This window comes from Scyliorhinus canicula, chromosome 16 (genome assembly GCF_902713615.1).
Source record: "Scyliorhinus canicula chromosome 16, sScyCan1.1, whole genome shotgun sequence".
Taxonomy (NCBI): Eukaryota; Metazoa; Chordata; class Chondrichthyes; order Carcharhiniformes; family Scyliorhinidae; genus Scyliorhinus; species Scyliorhinus canicula.
This window is the reverse complement of record NC_052161.1, coordinates 37,920,760-37,941,245: the sequence shown is the minus strand read 5'-3', so window position 1 is coordinate 37,941,245 and position 20,486 is coordinate 37,920,760. Positions and strand designations below refer to the sequence as shown.

Here is a 20,486-nt window from a genome sequence, read left to right as displayed (position 1 = left end):
GCATAAAGGTTCAGAGCTGCAGTGACCTTGACGGCCACAGAGAGCGGGTGTCCTCCTCCTCTATGTGGTGTCATGTCCATGAGGAAATGGCACATGTGCCGCACCGTCCCCTTGTTGAGGCGAAGCTCCTGCGCCACTCGCTGTCCGTCATCTGATCAAACGATCAACAACGCCCGTATACCCTAGGCCATTACAGGACTCCCCCTCTACATCCCCTCTTGGCCTGAGGAGAGGCCAGGACCCCAGGGTGTGGAGTGAGGTCCGGCACATGGTCCCCCACCTTGAGCATCTGCTGATGCTGCTGCCGTCTCCGGCGGCTGGCCGCCCGACCTCGCAGCAGCACCAGTAGGGCAAGTTGTGCTGGTCCAAAATCCCTGCCATAGGGTCAATATCTGTAAGGCATTTGGGAGAGAATATTAGACTGGCAAACAGTGTTGGCTCCGGGTCCTTCCACTCCCCCATTGAACCCCCCCCTCCCCTCTCACTCTGAATGGCCTGCCCATGCACCCGGTCGCAGTGGGACCTCCTAGCTCTACCGCTACATTTTAGTGTCTCCCCAGGATACACATTCGAGATGGAGGCAGCCAGATGCTGACCTTATCCCATGGACTTTGATGACCTTAGCGGGCATCCTCTGGGTGGAGGGCCCCGGTGTACTTGTCGATGGCGCATGCACAGCCGTGCTGCCCTGTTCCCAGTTCGGGCTGCAAGATGCAACCTCAGCAGAGAGTTGGAACTCGGGGGAGCTGGTAGCCACCGTTGCCACTCCATGGGAAGGGTCCGGGTTAACACCCAAGGCCTCCTCCCAGTCGGGGCCCTAAGGGCCCTGGGGTTCACCTTGGAGCAGAGGGACATCTGGTTCGACCCCCTGCATCAACTGGCTCTGCCAGCCCTGGCGGTTCCCCATGGTCTGGACCATCGTGTCAGCGCCATCAGCGATGCTCCTCAGTGACTGGGCCATGCTCTGCAGTGCCTCGGCAATGCCCACCTATGACTTGAACAAGCTCCGCAACACCTCGGCCATTCCCATCTAAGAGTGGGACATGTCCCGCAGAACTTCATCAGGGTCATCCTGATATTGGGTAACATCCCCCAGCAAGGCGGATATTCTGCCAAGACCTCAACCATGGCCGTCGCCGACTGCGCGATGCCTCAAACACCTTCACTAATCGTGCCCACACCATGCACCAGGCTCTCCCCTGCGGTTGCCACCCGAGCAGTGTTGGCCTCGGTACCACGCATTGCTGGCGACATCACCTGTGCCCATAGCGTCTGGGATCCCTCCAATCTGCTATTGGTCTGCTGGACATCTCCCTCTGAATGTCCTTACCACACCCTAACGTCTCCATCAGCTCCGGGTAATCTTGTGCCAGAGGCTCAGCATCAGGCTGGGACCCAGCTGGGTCCTGGGATCCAGCAGACATCCGACCTTTGTCTCGCCTGGGGGTTCCTGCCTCCATCTGATGTACATCGGCAGCTGCGTGGTGCTCACCAGATTGGGTCCCAGAAGCCTGACCACTAACATTTCCCACCGAGGTACGTGTAGCTACACTGGTGGAGGGTGGGCATGACAGCGATGATGCCTCGATCAAGTCTTCCTCAGAGCTCCCTTCCAAGGTGGTCTCCAGGGAGGCAGGAGAGGGGGCCATCTGGGATGGGCCATCATCTTCGGCTGGAGAATGGACATGTGGTCAGTGGGACGGATGGGTCAGTCAGGAAGGCAATAATAATTCACGGCTAACGGGTCCTCCGTGGAAGGTGGAACCCAGTGGTTCCTCCTCAAGCCCTGTGTGGCTTCTGCCAACCTTCAATTGGGTGACCGTCCTGTCCTCGGACACCCCAGTCACCTCTAGGGCCCTCTCCTCGAAGGAGGTGAGGATTCTTAAGTCTGGCATTCCATCGCCCGTCTGGGCCCTCTCCTGGCGATTATGGGAGAGCTTTTCCTGAGGAGACACAGAGAGGGCATTGTTAGCCACATGCGTGGCTCACTGTTGGGGGAGGGGGTGGGAAGGAAAGGTGAGGAGAGGTTTGAAGGAATGGGGGTGAAGGGATGGTTGGGGGGCCGCATGGAGGGTTGGGAGGGTGTGAATGCTCGCGTGGGGGCTGAAAAGTCTCGGGGGAGGGCGTTGGTGTCTACCCGCTCATGCTGCCTGGTGTAGGTCGTTGACCTTTTTCCAGTACTGGAGGCCCTGGTTACTCTCCCGGAGTTTACAGTTGCCACCACCTTGTCCCAAGTAGCACTGGCTGCCTTGTGGCTGACCCTCCGTGACCCTCGGGGAAACAAGGCATCTCTGCTGACCTCCACTGCATCCAGGAGCCTCTCCAGGCCTGCATCCCCAAATCTTGGGGCACCATTGTTGTGAGCTGGCTGGGGTTGGCTGAGCAAGTGCCGCTTAAGTGCTACTTGACCTTCTTAGCGGAGGGCTGGCAAACATGGTGCTGCCGAATCAGCTAGCAACCTTAATTTGCGGCGAGAAGCCTGTGGGGCCTCGTTAAGTGGACCAATTGAATGAATAGTGTTGCCGGCCTTGCTGGGCCGAGCGCCAGGAAGCTCGAGGCAGTACCCGCTCGCTACCACAGTTCGAAATCTTTCTGCAGAATCGCGCCAGAGGGGTTGGTATGAGGCTTGCATTTTATCAAGTGCTATCCAGTCGTTCTTTACCAAGATTCAACAAAGCAGATTATTCAGGTGTTTTAGGTGCCTAGCCTAACAATGGTGCCTGCCTTCCCCCGAAAGGTGGCCAGGAAGTTAATTTCCTTGACTTCCTAAGGAACAGAAAATGGTTTGTTGCAGCTGCTTTTGATAACAAACTTTATTTACATAGATATGTGTGAGTACAATGTAACAAAATTCAGAGGCGAAAGGTTGCCCAGATATTGGTTCCTCACCTCAAAACAGGAAATGAAGCAAAGGAACTCGGGTTCAGTAGTTCTCTTTCGTGAAATTATCTTCATTTATCACAATGGTAAGTGAGCTTTCAGCTTATCTGCAATCAGAGGAGAACATGAGAGAGCTGTCATTTCAACCGTGTCTTATCCCTTTAAATATCTTTTGCGAGTTCTTTTTTTTAAAAAACAGTACAGTCAATAGTATTTCATTTTTACTTGGGAAACAATTATTTCCTCTGGCCTGTTCCAGCGCCCTTCTTTCAATTACAATAGCTGGAAGAGAGATTGCATAGAACTGTAACCTCCCCCACAATAGGACCTTGGAGCCATTTAGTGCACTGGCCAGTAAGACACTGCTGAAGTTCCTTTTCATCAGTACAGTCATTTTCCATCAGTATTTTCTCAGCAGGCGGTGTTCTGAAAAGCTGTGAACTGACAACAGGCACCACACATCACACATTTTGATTGCTCAGCTCTCTAATTTTGTCTGTGAATTTGTGTTGGACTGTGTTGGGTTTTTTTTTGTGTGCCTGATACATTCCTGGGAAGTGCCTTGGGATGATTTGCCATGCTAAAGGTGCTGTATAGATGCGGGTTATCGTTCCTTCTCAATTTTTTTACTTGTGCACAGCCTGTTTATTGTATTGCACAGACGCTTTTAAGATTGCAGCACACGCGGGTATCAATGCGCATGTTTGTCGCATTGTGCAGCATGTTCTGAACTGTTGAACCCCTGTGCACCCACGCAGCTAATAGGGAACATTGGTTATAAAGTGCCTGACAAAATCACTGCAATCCAGGTTCAGTGCTCACTTAGATTGGATAAAAAGGCCAGTAAAATTCAGTGTACCAGTTGTATTTTGTAGTTTCTCTGCCACCACTGGTAGAAATGTATCACGCTGGTCATCACCATCCAAAAAATGATGCTTAGGAGCTCTATGGAGTAAGACTAACAGAATTGCAGATGAGAATTTTGCTGACTGATCATTTTGATAATTAATTTTCTTAAGAATTCCCCCAGTATTCCAATACCGAGTGATGTTAACCAAGCTGAAAGGTTGCAGAATAAATGCATGTTGGGTATCTTGCACGTTTATTGTGGATATGGATGTCGAAAATATGTTCATAACAGCAACCAAGGTGACGCAAATTCTCTTGCTGACTTTATCCAAGGAAAGTGAAACTATTCAGACCACAAAGATCCTGAGACCAGTCTCCCATCTGTTCTGACTTATCTGATCTCAGCCAGTTCAGTGTTATTTCAATTGGCGTCAGCCCCTGCTTTAAGGAACATGGGAACATGAGTAAGCCCTTTAGCCCCTCAAACCTGTCCACCATTTGGTTAAATCATTGCATATTTACACCTAACTCCATATCCCTGTCATTGCCCCATTAACCCTTGATACATTTGGTTAACAAAAATCTGTCAATCTCAGTTTTAAAATCAACAATTGAGCGAGCAGCAATTGTTGTTTGTGGGATAGAGTTCCAAACCTTCGACCCTTTGAATGCAGAAGATCTGGTTTTAATTTTTAGACTATGCCCACTAGTTCCAATCCCCATCCAACTGAAATAGTTTCTCTCAATCTGCCTTTCTATCCCCCTTAACACTTTGGAAACTTTGATTAAATCTCTCCTGAACCCTCTAAATTCCAGAGAACACAACCCCAGTTTACGTAATCTTTCCTCATAATTTAACCCCATGGAGACTTCGTATTGTTCTGATAAATCTACATTTCGCTCTCTCAAAGACCGATATATCCTTTTTAAGGTGCAGTGCCCAAAATTGTTCGCAGTAATCCAATTATGGTCATATCAGATATAGCTGAAGCATGACTTCCTAACTGTCTAGATAAAATGGCCAGCATTCCATTAGCATTTTCAATTATCTTCCTGCCCATGACATTTTAATGACCAATGGACCTAGACCCCCAGATCTCCTTTGGACCTCCATTGTCTTTAGCTTTTCACCATTCAGGAAGTATCCGGTTTTATCCTTTTTAGAACCAAAGTGAATTATCTCATATTTGCTTCCATTGAAATCCATTTGCCACAATTCTGTCTATTCTCTTAATTGATCAGTATCCCATAGAAATGTCATGCTTCCATTCACACTGGTTACAACTCATTTTGTGTCATATATAAACTTGGATATGAGGTTTTATATCCCATCATCTTAAGTCATTAATAAATACGGTGAAGAATTGAGGTTCCAACACAAACCCTTGGAAGGACCCCACTAGTCAGTCACATTCTACCAATTGAACGTTATCCTTTGCTCTCTGTCTGTTGCTGCTCAGCCAGTTTCCGAACCAGGTCTGCAATCTTTTTATTTTTTATTCATTTATGGGATGTGGTCGTTACTGACTAGACCAGCATTTATTGCCCATCCCCAGTTTCCCTTGTGAAAGTGGTGATGAGTTGCGTTCTTGAACTGCTGCAATCCCTGAGGTGTAGGTGCACCCACAATATTGTTAGGGAGGGAGTTCCAGGATTTTGACCCAGTGACAGTGAAGGAATGGCGATATATTTCCAAGTCACGGTGATGAGTGACTTGGAGCGGAACCTCCAGATGGTGGGATTCCCATGTATCTGCTACCCTTGTCCTTCTAGATGGTGGTGGCCGTGGGTTTGGAAGGTGCTACACTGTCGGAGGGTCAGGACTGAGGGAGTGCTGCAATGACGGAGAGTCAGTACTGAGGAGTGCTGCACTGTCAGAGAGTCAGTATTGAGGCAGTGGAGTGCTGCACTGTCGGAGGCTCAGTGCTGAGGGAACGATGCACTGTCAAGGGTCAGTATTGAGTGAGCACTGCACTATCGGAGGGTCAGTATTCAGTGAGCATTGCACTGTCGGAGGGTCAGTACTGAGGGAGTGCTGCACTGTTGGAGAATCAATACTGAGGGAGAGCTTCACTGTCAGATGATCAGTGCCGAGGTAGTGCTTCACTGTTGGAGGATCAGTTGAGGGAGCGCTGCGCTGTCGGAAAGTCAGAACTGTGGCTTTGGGGGGTCAGGAGGTGAGCTACTCGCTGTAGGGTTCCCAGTCTTTAACCTGCTCTGGTAGCCACAGTATTAATATGGCTCGTCCAGTTCAGTTTCCGATCAAAGATAACCCCAGGATGTTGATCGTAGGGGATTCCACGATGGTAATATCATTGAACGTCAAGGGGCGATGGTTAGTTAATCTCTTGTAGGAGATGGCCATTGCCTGGCACTTGTGTGGAACGAATGTAACTTGCCACTCGTTAGCCCAAGTATCATTGTTGTGACGTAAATTGTATTATTTTACCTTGGCAAAAATGGCGAATTGAGCGTTTAAACATTTGTCATTCTCGGGGAGCCTATAAACGTACTGATGCTAATACCAAGTTTGTACTTAAAATGTATAGTTTTGTAAGGAAACATGTAGAAAAATTTAACCTGCATTTGGTAGCTGGGTCACTGGCTTGTCCATGGGATATTGAGTAGAATGACATTGTGTCTAATGACCTAGTGATTACACTGCAGCTGTTCTTCTTTATCAGAAACTCTTCATTAAATATGTGTCAGGGCCCTCAGCTCGAGCCGTGACAGTTGTCCTAGTCATGCCCAATTAAAAATCCATTTAACCAGAAACTGCCATGACAACAAGTTACAAATGACATTCTAGTCAACAACTTATTTCATGAAATTTAGTGCATCATTCGTCTCTATCCTCTGTAGGTGTTGAAGTAGGGACACCTATATTATAGTATTAAAATGTGACCTTGAAATGCTGGCATTAAATGGGCAATGTCTCCTGAGGCTTATGGTGACTTAAATTAAGGACTTAGCAACGGATTTTGCGGTTTTGTATTGTGAGATGAAAGCACAATGCAGCTGTAAAATGATAGCGATGGGCCAGAAGGGCAGAGCAGAATCACCTGAATGCCAGCTACTTCAAGTCACCTTGAAGTATTTTGTATTTTAAAGGCTTTACTTTATACGTTGTGCATATGACTCAAATCAGAAAGATGTGCACTGGAGCTTAAAGAGGGCGATTGACATTATTCTTCAGCTAAATTCAAAACTTTCACCATTAGGTGAGAAAGCTGAGTTGCAAGATGATCAAATTATTTCAATAACTGTTTAATAAACCAAACGCAACTGTCTGCAGATGAACGTTGTGCCCAGCAACTACCAAAATGTATCCTAATTTATCATCTTTGTGCCTTAAAATTATTTTGTTTTCAAATATTGATTTAGTCAAAACTTATAGGGGGTCAAATTGGATAGCCTCCAAAAATCAGGCATGGGTTTTGTGATTCAGTATTAAACCACATTCATTGGCTATAATGTATCATGCCAACTTCTTGCTCCCTGCTCAATAGAATGCTTGCAGCATGCAACAAGGGTGAATCACTCTTTTCTCATTGGCGGTACCCATCAGCAGGGGGCACTAAATCGTAACTTGCTAGCATTGCTAAAAGCCTCTTTTGTGGGGAAGGGTGCAGGCACAATGTGGCTGAAGCAGCTGTTGGCAGGATCTGGATCTGCAAAACAGTGAAAAATGGCACAATATGAGAGAGAGCGAGCTTCAGCAGTGCACTGGAGATCTTGGTGAAGAAGGTGGAAAGGAAGGAGAGATGTTCTGTAATTTACAGGGGGCCAGGGGCCCGCCAGAGAATGTTGAAAAGGCAAGTAGGAGATAATCAGAGAATCAAATCAATTTGCAGTGCAGAAGGAGGCTATTCGGCCCATCAAGTCTGCACCGGCCCTTGGAAAAAGCACTAAACCCACACCTCCAGCCTATCCCAGTAACCCAATAACCCCACCTAACCTTTTTGAATATCAAGGGCAATTTAGCATGGCCAGTCCACCTAACCTGCACGTCTTTGGACGTGGGAGGAAACTGGAGCACCTGGAGAAACCCCACGCAGACACGGGGGAACATGCAGACTCGGCACAGACAGTGACCCAAGCCGGGAATCGAACCTGGGACCCTGGAGCTGTGAAGCCACAGTGCTAACCACTGTGCTACCGTGCCGCTACAGAGGTCAACGTGAGGCATCAAGCTAGGAGGATCTGGATGCAGTGCCACAAGAGGGTCAATGACACAAATGTGAAATCAAGCTCGCCAAATTCATCTTGAACTGTCATATACTACCATTGCATCACTAGCCTCAAACATTGCTCAAATCACCACACTCTATCACTCACCTACCAGGACGGATAACTGCATCATCGGGCCCTTAGTATTGCTCATATCTACATCTCGCAGATTGCATACACTACCAGCTATTCGACCATGACAAGTCACATTAGCCAAACAGATTGCACGATGTTCACTGACATACTTGAAGACAAAATAGTGCATAACTGGAGGTAGCAGAAACTAACCGGAGGGGTACGGACATTCCTGCTTGTCTTAACTCCGTGGAAGAGATTATGCTGTTTATTATTGAGACCCTCATCCTCCCACTGAGGCTATGACCAACAGCACAGATGTAGCCGTTGAAGATGGTATCCTCCTCCCGAATACTGCTCCTCATACCACACGTCCCCCCCCGCCCTGTTGTGATTTACAAGCTGCAAGTGGTGGAAACATGCACCTTTTGTATTTCCCACTTTACGCTGAACCCTATCCTTGGCCTTTCGCTCCTTTCAAACACCCGAGAGGTGCAACCCAGCCAGGCAATGGAGGAATACCAACAAGACCGGGATGGTCAAGATCTAGCACTGTCATTTGATTTTATACTCACGGCCTCCAGTTCAGAAATGGCAGTAGAATTTAGAGGCTAGATTTAAGGTGGAACCTTCACATGGTGAGGCAGCGGGCATGAATATACCCAGAGTAGGGGCCAGGATAGTGTAGGTGGCAGTTCACTGGAGGGTCTTTCCACTTGGAGAACCTGGACTTCAATGTGGCAGTCTACAGCAGAACACTGATGGGTAGGCACAACAGAATGCTTGGTGCATTCGGAAACCTGCAATTAATGGGATTTTTGGAGAACTTGGAACCCATCCTTTTCAGCAATGAAATGGTGACCAACTCCATGCACATACATTGAAACCCAAGCATTTAGCAGTATCTGATGGCCAATGTTGCACTTTCCATTGCAGCATAAGTAGCAGTCATCCAACATCTTGAGTGCTGCAGTGAAAGCTCAGACAGCTGCGGTAGACAGTGTGCAAATGAGGCTTCAAAGATCAATTTATCTATCCGTCCTCCAGCATGATGATGATCATCATCATGTTACAAAACGCTTCCCTGGACAATGACTTTGGCTCCATTGAGCACATATCTACTGTCCTCAAAAGAAAACCAAATTTGTCTTCCGACCCCTGACACTCTGCTACTCCCCATGTACCCAGCCCAGACTGCTGCTGCCCATATCGAGACACAGTCACAGTTGTGGCCGCAACAAGTAGCTAATTTTAATAAGGAGCTTATTTTAATTCAGGGAGGCAAATTTCTCCCTAAATGCCCTGAGCAAATATGGCTTTCCGGTGATGGTCATTCTTTCTTTCTTTCCCTCTCCCCCTCTCTCTCTCTCTCTCTCTCTCTCGCTCTCTTCTCCCCCCCCCCCCCTCCCCCCCCCCGCCCCCCACCCCACACACACACAAACTCCCTGTGTACGTCCATGATCAAGACATTTTAGATCACTAAGGGCACATATAGCAACCTAAGTATGGGTGCATAGATTCCATTTCTCGGGCATATGTTCCTGTTAACATAATTATTCATTTTTTCTGTGTTCCCATGTTCCTGTCACGTTGTATTAACCACATAGATAAATGATAAATGAAATCTGCAGGCATCTTCAAGAATTTTGCTGATGCCTTTCTTTCATTGATTGGCCAAAAGACCTGGGAGCATCACCAATTTTCTGTCCTTAATCAAGACAAAGTAGCTGGGAATATACCAAAGCTTGCTCCCTGCAGGAACTCTGGAAGTGTTAGCTGAGACCAGCAAAGCGAGAATCTAAGATTCCAACACGTTGCTGCCAATTCTCCCACATTGGGATGTTTCTGCACTTACTGTGTGATGGAACAACTGGTAGCTTGCACTTAAACAAGAGTACCTGCACACTTAATAAGGTGGTTAATATCCCTCCGAAAAACACTCTGCCTCGTTAATCTGCTTTTTGAATTTCTCCATTAACCCACTATTTTGACTAAGCTTTTGATTATGTTGTTCATTTATAAGATTTTGCCTGATAATCCTGCTCTGAATGACTGGCCATGTTTTTACTACGTTAATGGTGCTGCGTAAATGTACATTGTTTATTCTGTTGTGAAATACTGCTTTGGTTGCCTCAATCAGTAATATTTTCAGCTGACACTGTCACTCGAGTTGCTGACACACAAACCTTAACACCATGCTCGCCTTGTGTTTTGCAGGTCGCGTCAGCCAAGCTGTTGCTGTTCGAGCCAAAATCTTTGGGTTTAATATAATATTTTATGATCCATATTTGCCTGATGGTATTGAGAGATCTCTAGGCGTTCAGCGAGTTTATACCCTGCAGGATCTGCTGTACCAGAGTGACTGTGTGTCGTTGCACTGCAACCTGAATGAACACAACCATCATCTTATTAATGACTTCACCATCAAACAGGTAATATATCTTTTGTCATAGCTGCAGACTAACATATGTATCTGCGTGTTCCTAGAGTGTTCCAAAATATTTTCTAATTTAAATTTATGAATGACTTATAATGCAATATTAGTAGGGGAAAGGTAAGGTTCCTTATTCTATATACACAATGATCACAGCTAAAACCGATGGCACTGGCATCCCTTGCCTTACCTCTGGTATTTCCCACCAATCAGTGGCTGAAAAATGAGTGTAACCCAGGCCATGCCGAAGGAAATATTGGTGCCAATGTAGGGCAAAGACACGGACAAGGTGGCTCCCGCTGGAATACTGCCTGTTTTGCCCTTTTTCTTAGTGCCACAGATTGTTCACTCTCTCAAAACCACAGAATTGTTGCACTAAAGATCTTGTAAGACTGAAAAGCCCGAATATGTCAAGGAAAAGAAGGCTGAGAGCAGAAGCCCATCAAGTACTTCTCAGGCACGTTCGGTAAGAGGGTGGATTCACATCCCACCCGAGTTGGATCGTGCACTCCAGCCGAGGACTTGTCCTGAAGATCCACAGCATGCAGCGATGGTGAGGTTCCACAGCTTCAGTGAAAAGGAGAGGGTTTTGAGATGAATGAAGGAACACCATTATTTTTTTTTTAATGTAAATGTTTTTATTGGATTTTTTTGAACAAGGTATAATTACCGTTATGTACACAGCATAAGAAACACACATATATATATATATATATATATATATACACACATTTAGAGGGGAAGGGCACACCCCAACATAAAAAACATATGAAATGGAATAACTGGTGGGGTATTGTGCACCAGCTCAACAGCGGCATCTCTGTACATCTGGCAAAATTACCCACACCACATAAGTAGGCGACTGCCTACGGGGGGGGCGGGGACTGGGGGGGCAAGCACACCTTTGGGTGCCGGGGTGAAAATCACAGTGTGCGATATTTGGCTGTGCTGTGTGTTGCTGTCGCCCGCCCTTCCCGGACGGGTCTCGCTGTCGTCCCACGCTCGTCCCCGCTTCTGCCGCGCCTCCTGTCCTCCATCTCCAGTTTCCTCGTTCCCCGCTCATGGAGATGTCATGCACGTTTTGGCATCCCGTGTCCTCCCTCCAGCTCCTGCTCCCCCCCCCCCATGGTTCGCCTCCCTCTCCCCAGGTTTAGCTGTCTTCCAACCCCCCCGTGGTTCACCCCTCCCTCCTCGGGTTGAGCCGTCTTTCCTCCCCCCCCCCCCCCCCCCCCCCCCCCAGTCCATCTCTCCCCTCCATGCCCCGGCTACCTTCCACCGACTCCCGACCATTTTCCCCTGATTCTTGGCCGCCCGGCTATTCTTCCTCTTGTTCGTTGGCCACAAACAGGTCCCGGAACAGTTGCATGAATGGCTCCCACGTTCTGTGGAAGCCGTCGTCTGACCCTCCGATGGTGAATTTGATTTTCTCCATTTGGAGAGATTCCGAGAGGTCGGACAGCCAGTCTGCAGCTCTGGGTGGTGCTGCTGACCGCCAGCCAAACAGGATTCTACGGCGGGCGATCAGGGAGGCAAAGGCAAGGGCGTCCGCCCTCCTCCCCAGGAATATATCTGGCTGGTCTGAAACCCCGAAGACCACCACTATCGGGCATGGCTCCACCCTCACCACTTTGGACACAGCCTCGAAGAAGGCTGTCCAGTGCTCCACAAGTCTGGGGCAAGACCAGAACATGTGGGTGTGGTTGGCCGGGCCTCTTTGGCACCGTTCACATCTGTCCTCCACCTCCGGGAAGAACCTACTGATACGGGTTCTTGTTAAGTGGGCTCTATGTACCACTTTTAGTTGCGTCAGGCTGAGCCTTGCGCACGTGGCGGTGGAGTTGACCCTATGCAGTTCTTCGCTCCAGAGTCCCCACCCTATCTCAATCCCCAGGTCCTCCTCCCATTTCTTTCTTGTTGCATCCAGTACGGTGTCGGCCCTTTCTACCAGTCGGTCATATATGTCGCTACAGTTCCCTTTATCTAGGATACTTGCGTCCAGTAGGTCTTCCAGTAGTGTCTGTCGTGGCGGTTGTGGGTGCATCCTTGTCTCCTTTCGTAAGACGATTTTGAGCTGCAGATACCGTAGCTCGTTCCCCCCAGCTAGCCGAAATTTCTCTGTCAATTTGTCCAGTGTAGCGATCCTGCCGTCCGTGTATAGGTCCCTGACTGTCAGTGTCCCTCCGTCCTGCCTCCACCTTTTGAAGGTGGCATCAGTCAGTGCTGGTGTGAACCTATGGTTGTTGCAGATGGGAGCCTTGTCCGACATTTTGGTCAGGCCAAATTGCTGCCGCAGTTGGTTCCAGGATTGGAGGGTGGCTGTCACCACTAGGCTGCTGGAGTGTTTTTTGGGTGGGGATGGGAGTGCTGCCGTGGCGAGGGCCCGGAGGGAGGTCCCCACGCAGGAGGCCTCCTCCGCGCACACCCACTCGGCCTCTGGCTCCTGGATCCATCCCCTTACTCGCTCGGCTTTTGCCGCCCAGTGGTAGAATTGTAGGTTTGGGAGGGCCAGCCCCCCCCCACTTGCGGGTGTACTGAGAAGATCTTGCTTTTGCTCATGTTGAGTTTGTAGCCCGAGAAGGCTCCAAACTCTTTCAGGAGCACAATGATTCCGTCCATGCTGCTCTGTGGGTCCGAGATGTAGAGGAGCAGGTCATCTGCATAGAGTGAGATTCTGCTCTCTGCCTCCCCTTCGGATCCCACTCCAATTTTTTGCTGCCCTGAGCGCGATTGCTAGCGGTTCGATTGCTAGTACGAACAGCACCGGGGACAGTGGGCATCCTTGTCTGGTGCCCCTGTGCAGCTGGAAGTATTGGGAGTTGGTATTGTTGGTCCGTACGCTCGCCATGGGAGCGTTGTATAGGAGCTTTACCCAAGCGGTGAACCCTGTTCCAAGCCCGAACCGCTCCAGTACCTCTATGAGGTATTTCCATTCAACTCTGTCGAAGGCCTTTTTTGCGTCCAGGGAGGCAATCACCTCTTGTGTTCTCTCCCCGGAGGGGGTCATTGTCACGTTCAGCAGGCGCCTGATGTTCGAGGTAAGCTGTCTACCTTTGACGAAGCCCGTCTGGTTCTCTGTGACCACCTCGGGTACACAGTCTTCTAGCCTTTTGGCTAGGATTTTGGCCAGTATTTTGGCGTCGGCGTTCAGCAGTGAGATGGGTCTGTATGACCCACATTCCGTTGGGTCTTTGTCTTTCTTAGGTATCAGCGAGATTGAGGCCTGTGCTATTGTGGGTGGCAGTGTGCCCCGAGCTAACGAGTCTGTGAACATCTCCTGCAGGTGCGGGGCCAGTGCTGTCGCGAATTTTTTGTAGAAGTCCGCCGGGAATCCGTCCGGTCTCGGCGCCTTCCTCGTCTGCATGGAGCTAATGCTGTCCATGATCTCTCCCAGTGCTAGTGGTGCTTCCAGGTCCCGTTTTCTGCCCTCTCCCACGACTGGTATGTCCAGTCCATCAAGGAAGCGGCTCATCCCAGCCTTCCCCGTTGGGGGCTCTGAGGTGTACAGCTCTTGGTAGAAGGCCTTGAAGGTTTTGTTAATCCTCTCTGGTTCTGTTAGGAACACCATTATTATAAGTGGGAAGGCCACTCTATCAGGTTCTATCAACACATGGGTGCAGAGCTGGAGAATAATAGAGATGCGTTCAATGGAGTCAAGGCTGCCCTGTATAAAAGTGGAGTCCGGTTGGTTTAGTCTCCCAGCTTGGCTCAGAGTAACTTTGATGGGAAAATACTATTTTTTCGAGGCGCCAAGAGAGGCAAACTCTTTCATTTCAAAACACAAATTGGACGTGGTGCAATTGAATTTTCGGATTTTGTTTTTAATCATTTACAGGATGTGAGCTGGCATTTATTGCCCATCCCTAGTTGCCCTTCAGAAGGAGGTGGTGAATTGCCTTCTTGAACCGTTGCAGTCATCTGCAAACACCCCCACTTCTGACCTTATGGTGAAAGGGAGGTCATTAATGAAGTAGCTGGAAATGGTTGAGCCAAGGACACTACCCTGAGGAACTCCTGCCGTGATGTCCTGGAACTGAGATGATTGACCTCCAAACACCACAATCAGCTTCCTTTGTGCTAGATATGACTCCAACCAGCGGAGAATTTTCTACGTGAATCCCGTTGACTCCAGTTCAGCTAGGGCTCCTTGATGCCATACTTAATCAAATGCTGCCTTGATGTTAAGGGCAGTCTCTCTCACCTCGTCGATGGACATGTCTAATTATTACATTGTTGGGGTTTTTTCTTGTTCTTGTTGGAGTTGAAAAGTTCTTGTTTAGATTTTGGTTTTGCTCTATGTGGGATTCTGTTTGTTATGATAATATATAGCATCCTTTTGCAGTGCAAGGTATATGGGGTATTGGTATTTTGTCCTTTATAACTGTTTTTTGTTATCTCTGGTCAGGAGTCTCCCTGCTGACATGAGAGTCAGTTCGTGGGTGCAGTTTTGAAGGGTTCTCTGCAGCTAATTATAGTAGTTTTTTAGATACTAAGCTTAGAGTTCTTGTTTTGTTTGGGTTTGTTAGATGTAGACTTTTTAAAAAATATATTTTTATTTGTTTTTTTAACATTTTAGCATTTTATACATAGGGCGAAATAACGAGAACGACAGAAACCCCCAACCAATACTCCCAATCAATACCCCAATCACTCAAAGAATAGCTGACGGTAACCAAATCTTTTAATGCGAAGAGTAAACAGACCTCCACTCTTGTGGAACCTCTCCATGCACCTCCCTCCCCGCCCCCCTCAAAACAAGCTTAACTTTCTTCAAATACAGAGACTCCATCAGATTCCCAAGCCATACTAAGGCACTGGGTGGAGAGGCTGACCTCCACCCCAACAGGATCTGCCTGCGAGCCCTCAGCGAGGTGAAGCCTAAAACGTCTTCCCCCGCTCCAGTCTGCAGCTCCAGCAAGTCCGACACCCCAAACATGACCTCCAGGGAACTGGGCTCCAAATCCAAGATTTGCAAGTGCAAGATTACCAACATGGTGCTGGAAAACGACCCACAAAATTTCTGCACCTTAGGGCAGGACCAGAACATACGTACATGGTTAGCCAGCCTCTCCCACACCGCTTGCAAGTATCGTCCATCCCCTCAAACAACCGGCTCATCCTTGACCTCGTCAGGTACGCTCTCTGCGCCACCTTTAACTGTATTAATCCCAGCCTCACATGTGACACCTCAACCCTGCCTGCAATGTCATCTCCAGCTTCTCCTCCCACTTGGCCTTAACCCCTTCCAGTGACGCCGTATCCTCGTCCAAAATCTTCCCATAAATCGCAGAGATGATACCCCCCCCCCTCCAAGCCCATCACCAACAACACACCCTCGATTAACGAGGAAGGAGGTGTCACTGGAAACATCAGGGAAAACCTTCCTTGCAAAATCTCACACCTACATATACCTAAAGGCCCCTCCCCACCCCGAATCCCAAACTTCTCCTCCAAACCAGTAAACCGCTCTTCCAAAAATAAGTCCTTCATTTTCCATCATCCCCGCTTCTCCAATCCCCAAAACCTAACATCCAGTCTCGCCGGCTCACACACATGATTCTTTTGCACCGGCATCAGCTTCGATCCCGCCCCCAACTTAAAATGCTGCCAAAATTGCGTCCATATCTTCAACATGGCAACCACCACTGGACTACCCTAATAATTCCCTGGGGCCAACGGGACTGTGTCATTGCCAGCGCCCGAAACCTCGACCTCCATCCTCACCCACATCGCCTCCGACTCTCTACCCCAGCCCCGCACCTCTCGCCGTTTGTCGACTAATCATAATACATTAGATTCAGAAGAGCCAAACATCTGACTGTTGCCCCCTCTGAAGCACTGTCTTCCAAACCCTCACCACCTTACCTGCCCAGACAAACTACAAAATCAACCATTCCAACCCCATAAAAATGTCTTTAAGGGCAGCACTGTGGCGCAGTGATTAGCACTGCTTCCTCACGGCGCTGAGGACACGGGTTCGATCCCAGCCCCGAGTCACTGTCCATGTAGTGTTTGCACATTCTCACCGTGTTTGCATACAGAGACACCTTATACTCCACCCCTCTCACTATCATCTTCCATTTATCCGAGCACCACAGCGCAGCGTGAAGGGCAAACAAAAGGGGGGACATGGGACACCCCTGTTTCATGCCTCTATGCAGCTGAAACCATTCAGTTCCATTTTTATGCAGTTAGTCACCGTCCGCTGTTATGGGATTTAGGTTACTTTATGTTGAAGTTAATTAGGTATTGTGTATGTTTTGCTTTTTGTTTTTTCTCTTCTATTGCGTATATCTGTTTGATTGTTTCAGGTTGTTTTGATTAATATGAAAAAAATTCTATAAACATATTTTTTTTTTAAGTTTGAGAATGACATTCAAACTGCTCACTCCCAATGCCAGACAATGGGATGGGGGCCAAGGAGCGAAATGTCTTTCAAGATAATAATGAGGGGGGGGATATAAAATTATTAACAAAGTCAGCAGTGTGTGAGAGTGCATACATATCATTTGGAATTCTCTACAGTTTCTTTTGCCTTTCATTGTTACTACATTTTAATTTGACAACTTTTTGTAATGGGTGCCATCTTTGAATGGACTAAAAGCAAAATAGCAAGAGACTTATTTATAGTGAGAATATGCGGACATAAGAAATAGAAGCAGGAGTAGATTACTTGGCCCATTGAGCTTGTTCCACCATTCAGTAATATCATGGCTGATCTGTTTGTGGCCTCAACTCCTGCTTGGACCACCACCCTTTATCCTAGTCCACCCGCCCCTCCCTCGCCACGAACCACCCACACGCACATACATGTCCCTGAATATATTCCGTGATCTCGCCTGCACTGCTTTCACCTGCATTGCTCTCTGGAGTAACTAATTGCAAAGATTAACAACCCTCTGAGAAAGGAAATTCCTCCTTGTCTCAGTCGAAAATGGGAGACCCCTTATTTGGAAACTCTGTCCCCTAGTTCTGGATACTTCAATAAGATTACTTCTCATTTTTCTACATTCAACCCAGGAATCAACCGGGTAAACATTCTCCGAATTGCCTCCAATGCAAGTAAATTCCTGCTTAAATAAAGAGATCAGCATGTCATGGGCTGGATCCTTCGATTTGCAGACGAAGTGCTGACGCCGCCGTGGGAACAGTGGTGTTTTACACCAGAATAAACGGCGCAAAAGCTGCACTGATCCTCCGTCTGGTGGGGGGCTAGCAGCTATGCAGCGCAAAGCCCCGGCTTTACCTGCGGATATGGCCGGAGAATTGCCGGGTCCGAGGCCGCGCATGCGCATGCCGGTGGCTTGCAGCAGACATGGCGCCTGCCGCGAGCGGATCCGGCCTGCCAGGAGCTTCCCCCCCCTGGAACCTGCCTTGGCCTCCCCTGTCAGTGGAACCCCCCCCCCCCCCCGCATTGACGACTGTGGCGGCGCTGGACTCGGTCTGCAGCCGCCATGCCGGGTTCACAAAATGTTCCACACAATTGGGAACACGGCCCATCGGAGGTGGAGCATCGGGGGAGGGTCCCGGGTGAAGCCCTGAGGCCACCCCGGCAGCATGCGGTGTATTCTTCGACTACGCCATTTTTGAGGGGGCGGCTCAAATAGGGATTCTCCAGCCGATCGCCAAACCCGATTTCGGCGTCAGCGACCGGAGAATTATGCCCCATATTTCTTTTAAAACCTGTGTTGCTGTGGGCGTGGTTCATTAGAATAAGGGAGTTTTCTGGGAACAGTGCACAGACTCCAGATGGTATCTTTACTGCTCTGATTAAAAATAGTTTCAAAAATCTGTAAATCCGAGTTGCCAACTTGTTGATTACTGATACAGCTATTGTCACCCCCAAGCACTGGCTGAACCCTACCACTGGGATTATGTTATCCCCGAACTGGCGCCGGAATGTGGCGACTAGGGGCTTTTCACAGTAACTTCATTGAAGCCTACTCGTGACAATAAGCGATTTTCATTTTCATTACTCGTTAGTAGGAATGTTGTTCCCTATATACTATTTAAGAAAGAGCTTATACTTCGCACTTTATCCCAAACTTCGGATATCTACCATTCAATGAACTGCTTCTGACATGTAGCCGCAGTTCTTTAAGGAATTTAAGCGATATTGGATTATTACCCTTTTTGCCTTGCTCATATTTGCCCAGATGATAGTGATTCATGCTGCATCTTGTTTAATTGCCCACATGGTAATTGGCCATATGGCAGCCTGCGACAACTCTTTGAGGCTGAACCCGGCGGCAAACCAGTTTTCTGCAAGAATCTTCAGACAGTAGTAAAGATGCCCCATACCTTCATCCCGCTTCTTTCAGGTCCCAAAACTATTGAGCACACAGTGTTATACACTGAACTAGTTTAACTATTGAGCACACAGTGTTATACAGACCTCCTAACAGTGGTCAGGACCAGGGGCGCAACATGTACCGGGAAATAGAAAAGGCATGTCAGAAAGGCAAGGTCACGGTGATCATGGGGGACTTCACTATGCAGGTGGATTGGGTAAATAACGTAGCCAGTGGATCCAAAGAAAAGGAATTCATGGAATGCTTACAAGATGGCTTTTTGGAACAGCTTGTCATGGAGCCCGCAAGGGAGCACGCTATTCTGGACCTAGTGCTATGTAATGAACCAGACTTTATAAAAGATCTTAAAGTAAGGGAACACTTAGGAAGCAGTGATCATAATATGGTTGAGTTCAGTCTGCAGTTTGAAAGAGAGAAGGAAAAATCGGATGTAATGGTGTTACAGTTAAATAAAGGTAATTACGAGGGCATGCGAGAGGAACTGGCGAAAATCGACTGGAAGTAGACCCTAGTGGGGAAGACAGCAGAGCAAAAATGGCAGGAGTTTGTATGCATAATTGAGGACACTGTACAGAGGTTCATCCCCAAGAAAAGAAAGATTATCCGGGGAGGGATTAGACAGCCATGGCTGACAAAGGAGGTCAGGAAATGTATCAAAGAAAAAGAGAGATCCTATAAAGTGGCCAAAAGCACTGGGAAATCAGAAGATTGGGAAGGCTACAAAAACAAACAGAGGTTAACAAAGAGACAAATAAGGAAGGAGAGGATCAAATATGAAGGCAGGCTAGCCAGTAATATAAGAAATGATAGTAAAAGTTTCTTTCAATACATAAGAAACAAACGACAGGCCAAAGTAGACATTGGGCCAATTCAAACTGATTCCGGAAGGCTAGTGATGGGAGACGAGGAAATGGCTGGAGAACTTAATAAGTACTTTGCGTCTGTCTTCACAGTGGAAGACATGAGTAATATCCCAGAAATTATAGAGGGTCAGGGGGCTGAGTTGAGTATGGTTGCCATTACAAAAGAGATGGTGCTAAAAAAGCTAAAAGGTCTTAAAATTGACTAATCTCCTGGCCCCGATGGGCTACACCCTAGAGTTCTGAGGGAGGTGGCTGAAGAAATAGCGGAAGCGTTGGTTGAGATCTTTCAAAAATCACTGGAGTCAGGGAAAGTCCCGAACGATTGGAAGATCGCTGTTGTAACCCCCTTGTTCAAGAAAGGATCAAGACAAAAGATGGAAAATTATAGGCCAATTAGCCTAACCTCGGTTGTTGGTAAAATTCTAGAATCGATCGTTAAGGATGAGATTTCTAAATTCTTGGAAGAGCAGGGTCGGATTAGAACAAGTCAACATGGATTTAGTATGGGGAGGTCGTGCCTGACGAACCTGTTAGAATTCTTTGAGGAGGTGACAAGTAGGTTAGACCAGGGAAACCCAGTGGATGTGGTCTATCTGGATTTCCAAAAGGCCTTTGATAAGGTGCCACACAGGAGGCTGCTGAGTAAGGTGAGGGCCCATGGTGTTAGAGGTGAGCTACTGGCATGGGTTGAGGATTGGCTGTCTGACAGAAGGCAGAGAGTTGGGATAAAAGGTTATTTTTCGGAATGGCAGCCGGTGACCAGCGGTGTCCCACAGGGTTCAGTGTTGGGGCCGCAGCTGTTCACCATATATATTAATGATCTGGATGAAGGGACTGGGGGCATTC

At 48.0% G+C, this 20,486-nt stretch overlaps 1 protein-coding gene across 8 annotated transcripts in view; it reads left to right on the top strand.

Moving 5' to 3' along the window:
* The window catches only part of LOC119979467 (C-terminal-binding protein 2), a 352,842-nt gene that overhangs the window by 306,753 nt on the left and 25,603 nt on the right, over positions 1-20,486 (top strand). For all 8 annotated transcript variants that reach the window (XM_038821726.1, XM_038821728.1, XM_038821729.1 and 5 more), the window contains one exon: positions 10,252-10,466. In XM_038821726.1, coding sequence (XP_038677654.1) covers positions 10,252-10,466 — 215 coding nt within the window. The remainder of the gene's footprint in view (positions 1-10,251; positions 10,467-20,486) is intronic.